The sequence below is a fragment of the Caretta caretta genome, chromosome 9 (genome assembly GCF_965140235.1).
Source record: "Caretta caretta isolate rCarCar2 chromosome 9, rCarCar1.hap1, whole genome shotgun sequence".
NCBI classification, from domain to species: domain Eukaryota; kingdom Metazoa; phylum Chordata; order Testudines; family Cheloniidae; genus Caretta; species Caretta caretta.
Window position 1 is genome coordinate 27636562 of NC_134214.1, and position 6000 is coordinate 27642561.

Here is a 6000-nt window from a genome sequence, read left to right on the forward strand (position 1 = left end):
GAAGTATTTCTCCACACAACGCACAGTCACCTTCTGAACTTTTTACCAGAGGATGTTGTGAAGGCCAAAACTATAACAGGGTTCAAAAAAGAGCTAGATAAATTCATGGAGGATATGTCCATCAATGGCTATTAGCCAGGATGGGCAAGGATGGTGTCCCTAACCTCTGTTTGCCAGAAGCGGAGAATGGGTGACACGGGACGGATCACTTGGTGATTACCTGTTCTGTTCATTCCCTCTGGAGCACCTGGCATTGGTCTGACCCCGTATGGCCGTTCTTATGTTCACGTCTATACTGCGATTTTAGCCACTGATGCGGCTGCCCTGGCACAAATCCCCAGCATATACATGGTTTATAGTAGTGCAGCTGATTTATAACTGAGATCAAGAAATAACTCCCTAAAACAGATGAGAAAGCACATAGATAACATATTATACTAGTTACCTCTTATGGACGATGCAATACATTGCAAGTGGGTGGGGGAGGAAGCAGGAAAGGATTAGTCTTAATGTTAATATGGCAATTAGTGCTTTCTAGGGTAACTATTCAGAATGGTGCTTCCATTACTTTGGAAAGGGAAAAACACTGAGCTCTAAAGCCGAGTGTATCAGAGACTGTGAAGATTACACACTGAACATATTAAATGGATCCGCAGAGCATGAGAGAAAGGAGTGATTTACATGTACTTTCAAAGGGCCTAAGAAGAATAGGCATGTTCTGAAACTGCATAAGGGAATCGTGTTGGGATAGATTTCCCTGTTATGCTGGATGAAACAATTCAGTATCTGAAACAAAATAAAGTATTGGTTATGGATGTAATGGGAGGCATTTTAAACCTAAGAGAACTGAAGTTTGGGAAGAGTCATGCTGTATGCTTCTAGTTTGGAAAGAACAATGGAAACCCCTTCCTTACTGGGGGCACTTCTTAAATACAACAGGGATGTGCATGACATGAAATTGTTATACTTTGAATTTGATTCTGTAAATCATTTTGAGATTTAATAGTCTCCTTCATACAAGTTTTATAAGGATGAAATTCTATAATGCTTTTTAAGTCAATGGAACTACTTATATGAGCAAAACAGGGAGGACCTGGCCCTAATGCTGTATTGTATTATTTAGGTTAAGTGTTATGCCTTAGATCTGTGTTAGACAGCATTTAATGTGAGTTGAGTTTATTTTAAAGGGACACTGTCAACTTGAAATCTAATAAGCATTTTTTAAAAAAAAGGGAAAAAAAGTAGGTTTAGGTACTACACTTGCCCCGAGTTCCCCAGCAATCACATTTTCCTTAATTTTTTTCAAAGTTTTTCTCTCCTATGTTATGTGAAAAATGCAGTCATTCAACAGATGAAGCTGAATACACAGTAAAACTCTCTAAGTGCCAAGTATTGTCCAAAGTAATACACCAAAAAATAATTCTTTAATCTTTCTTTTTTCGCAATTTTAGGTAAAAATATATTCAGACAGAAGTGAGATTTTTAAGTTGAAGGTGTGCCTTCAACCATCCTTTTGTATCTGTAAGTAATTACTAATTCCAAAGAGACTGACCAATTGTAAAAAACATTGAACACCAGGTCTTAAAGCCTACAATACCTCATATTTGCATCCACTTACTGTAAAACCAGATTTGAGATATAGAACTTGACAATTCAACATATGAGGTGTTGCCTGTTCTCGATGGAGTGTGAATTTGGTAAAGGATGAAATGATGGTTTTTGACACCACACTAATCAAAAATATCTACTCTAACTTGCTCCTAACTTTTCTTCAATCAATCATTTTAAGCTTATTACCACTTTCCAAAAATGATGACTATGGTTTAACAACAGAGATGGAGTGATGCTGGTAGCGTTATTTCATACTGTGTATGCTCACTGCAACAAACACATAGCAATGCAACATGTGAACATAAAGTGAGCAAGTCTTCCCCCTAAGTTATGCTTCAATCGATTATCTCATGGCAAATAATAGGCCGGTTGCAGTTATTTTCTACTTACTAATATGCCCATGCAGTGTGTTCTAAATATTAACCATCTGGACACTTACCACTATCACGCTTATTGTAACTGACTGCATATGTATAAAATGTATCTGCAAGAATCAGTCCTCTTCCTAACTAAAAATATATCGCATTCCTGAGCTAAAAATTGATCTGTGTATGTAGTCACACCTTAGTCCAAATACAGTTCTGTAAGTTTGGTCAAGATCACTTGTAAAAATATACAATGTGTCACAAAATAATGGTAACCTACAATTTTATTTATAAATATGACAACAAGGGCAGCATGTGGGATGGAAGCGGAGGCCGGAAGAAACAAGAGTTCAGAGGATTGGTAATGGGATAGAAAATGGAGCTTTTATCTAAATCACTAGTTCAAATCCATCTGAAGTCAGCCGTCACCAGAAGCAGTTACAATCGGATGACTGTTTGGTGACCTATATGAATCAGTTGGTGGTTTAAGTCGAATTCATAGCAGATGCGTCCATGTTCGCAAATCACCATCAAAATTAGCATCACTGACATCCTTGCTGGCTGTCTCAGCAAAGAAACCAAAGAATGAATGGGTCATGATAACCAGGCGACCTGGAGAATCTTACATTGCTGCTGCCCATGCTATACTTGCTCCATAGATAACTAGAGAGATTCATTCTCCAGGACTCAGGCTGGCAACTTTCATAAATGGTGAACTCACCGAAAAAAGATGTGGGGAAAGGGTGGAAGTTGGAAGTGCTCTAGGAACAGTACATACAGCTACTAAGGAGAGGAATAGCAGGGAATGGAAGTACGTGGCCTTCATACCACACAAGGGGCCATGAGCCTGATCCAAAGCCCAACAAAGTCAATGGAAAAAGCGAGTCTCTCACGGATTTCAATGGGCTTTGGATCAAACCCCAGGACTTTAGAGACAGCCAGAGGCATAATCAGCTTGAAGCAGGAGCTTTGAACGTAAAAGAAATATAAAGGTGAAATGGGGAAATCTTCTTGGCAAAAGGAAAAAAAATGTACAGGAAGCAGATATACTGACAGACAGTGTAATGGATTGTCAGATTTTACAGAGAAGCACCAACTAGAACATATTGCCAGTCCTGAATTACTCTCCCAAGTCCTCAATAAAGGAATTAACCATAATTCTAGATATGTTTTTGTTATATTACCAGAGACAACAGCAGCATAGAGACTATGATCAAATGTTTGGATAATATTTGAGAGCAGCAAGTATGGTTCCTCCTTCCCCTTCCCCCTTTGACCAAGTTTTAAAAATACATTTTCAAGTCTCTGAATTCCTTGGGCTGCATCTTACCTTAGAATTGAAGGTCACTCAGAGCCCACTGCTTAAGATTTAAGAAACTATGTTTTAGTAATTAATAAATTCTCACTTGAGATGGCCATGCATCCAGCTGCCCTTTGAAATTAGAATCATTATCCCTACTTCTGTGGTCTCAGATCTCTATTTGGTTTACCTGCAAGTCAACACATCAGCAAGCGCTGCCTAAGAGTTACTTGATGACAGGTTTCAGAGTAGCAGCCCTGTTAGTCTGTATCCGCAAAAAGAAAAGGAGTACTTGTGGCACCATAGAGACTAACAAATTTATTTGAGCATAAACTTGCATCCGATGAAGTGAGCTGTAGCTCACGAAAGCTTATGCTCAAATAAATTTGTTAGCCTCTAAGGTGCCACAAGTACTCCTTTTCTTTTTAAGAGTTACTTGTTATTTTGGGATTTGTAATTTTACAATCTAGATTAACAATTCGAGGGCACATTTTCTTAAAATGCACTTTTAGAAAGAAAAATACCAAATATTTGTAACAACAGAAGGACATGAACACTTGCACTTCCCAGAAGGTTTTACCTCAACAAATTTGAGGATCCATCTCATTTCAATTATCTTTGCTGATTTCCCCTCCCTCCCTCAATTACATTCAAAATATCTATAAGGGCAATGACTACCATTTGGCTGAGGTCACGGTAAGAAAAGGAAAGTCACCCAGGCAAAATGGTTTACAGGTGACTGAAGCTTTAACCTGTACAAAACATTACAGATGGGAAGCAGGTGAGTCAAAAAATAAACAAGTCCCATGACAAATTGTAGCAGAGTGATTATTTTAACAAGCAATTATTTTAAATAATTGCTTGTTAATTGCAGTGTACCCTACCTACAGAATGCCATGGTTACTGCACTGTACCTGCTAGTGGCACCCAGAGTGCTGAAGCAACGCACCTAGAAGTCAAGCAAACAGCTTTTTTTTCAGCAGATGTTACTGACCATTGACCAACAGCCAAATAACTTGCCTATTGCACTACAGCATCCATGGACATAGACAAGCCTCTGTCCGTCTATAATGATTGTCCATCTCCTCTGGGTCAGAATTTCCTGCCCCAGAAGGCGGGAGGGAAGGGAAATCAGTTCCCCCAGGGTTGCCAGAGAAGGGGGTCTCCTGTTCACACAGGTCCAGAGAGCTGTCATGCCTGCCCAGCCTCGCCGCAGAAAATGCAAGTCAGTGGGGGGTGCCTTGCCTTGCCTTGCCAGCCGACATTTTTCAAAAGTTTAAAAGGCTTCACAAGGGAGGGGAGGGGAATGGGGCGGCAGCAGCCGGGGCTGCCTCAGGCCCAGGCTGGGAGCAGCCCCCCAGTGGAAACATCACCGCCCCGGTTCAGGGCTCCCCCCACACTGGCAGCAGCTCCGCTCCGGCAGGCTCCTTTCCCACCACCCCACCCCCAGACTCGCGCCCCCATCACCCCTTCAGGTGGCCGCTGGGCAAACTTCTGCCCCTCGCCAGCTCCGCGGAGCCCCCGCCCGGCGCAGCCGAAGGCTCGGGCTCTCACCTCCTTCTGCTTGGGGTCCTGGGGGTAGACGTCGGGCGGCCCCAGCCGGGGGCGTTTGAGAGGTCTCTGCTCATAGCTGAGAAGCCCGAAGGCGGCCATGATCTCTCATGTTAGCCGGCAAAATGAATGGGAGTTGGAGACGGAGCAGGCTCTGAGCACCAGGGAGCAGCACTTTGCAGACAGGCTCCCTCTCTCCGTCTGGCTCGCTCTCTCCTGCGGCGGCGAGCGAGGCAGGCTGGATGCTGCCTCCTGACAGACACCCACCAGCATCGCCCCCAGGCTGCTGCCAAGCAAGTGCCCCACAGCTGGGGGTCCGGCAGGGCAGGGCAGTGTGTGCCCTGGGACAGCTGGAGGGAGGGTTTTGGGGGTGGGGTATGTCCCCCCTTCCCAGCCCTGCCAGGGCTCCCTCTCTCACTCTAGGATAATTTCACTGAGGGGATTTCAAACCGGCCTGGCTATTTCTTTTTCAACTATATCACTTAAAGACACAGCCAAGTCACTCATCAGGAGGGAGATGCCTTCCAATTGCATCCAGAACGAGGGGTTGATGGTAGATGCCCGACTGCAACGCAGAGCAAAATCCTTCCTCCTGAGAGGGGCTCAGAAATAAACTGGTTTAAAATTAATCTCCAAGTGAAAGAGAAAGCATTAATCTCCACATAACTGAGATGTACTAGATCGGCTCATAGCAGGACATCGACTAATAACTTGGGTCATAACAAAGCAAAACGTTTTTTTTTAAGTGTTATTTGGCTATTTCTGACATTAAATGTTTAAACAGATAAAGTGTTCCCCCCCCCCCCCCCGCCTACAGCTCTGGGGGCTTGGGTGACTCCCACAAATGCTAGTAGATGGAAGTGAGCACAGCTGAGGCCTGAAAGAGATTGTGGAGGGGGAGGCAGGTGGGAATCTGCAGGAATTTTGGCTGTGCCTGTTAAGTGGCTGCTTCCTACTGCTTCAAAATGAAACTGCTGTCCCTAAGTGCTTCCACTTAGAAATAATGTGAAGGAAATGGGATATGGGCTCTGCAAAATGCAGCAGACTTTCACAGTGGCTTACAGCCTGGTTAACTGCTTTCTTAACTCCAGTGTGTTTGGTGGATGTATTATGGAGAAACACCCATAGCTATTGTGCAAAAAGACACCTTCTCTGCATAGCACTCCACTGTAC

The 6000-nt window shown here is 43.4% G+C and overlaps 1 protein-coding gene across 8 annotated transcripts in view; it reads right to left on the bottom strand.

The window, feature by feature from the left end:
* The window catches only part of MED12L (mediator complex subunit 12L), a 334051-nt gene extending 328834 nt beyond the window's left edge, over nucleotides 1-5217 (bottom strand). Inside the window, exon 1 of one of the 8 annotated variants that reach the window (XM_048863447.2) lies at nucleotides 4831-5217. In XM_048863447.2, the coding sequence (XP_048719404.1) occupies nucleotides 4831-4929 (99 nt within the window). In that variant the 5' untranslated portion in view covers nucleotides 4930-5217. The remainder of the gene's footprint in view (nucleotides 1-4830) is intronic. The other 7 variants (XM_075132179.1, XM_048863442.2, XM_048863446.2 and 4 more) reach the window with 7 other exon arrangements.
* Between the last annotated feature and the right edge of the window lie 783 nt (nucleotides 5218-6000).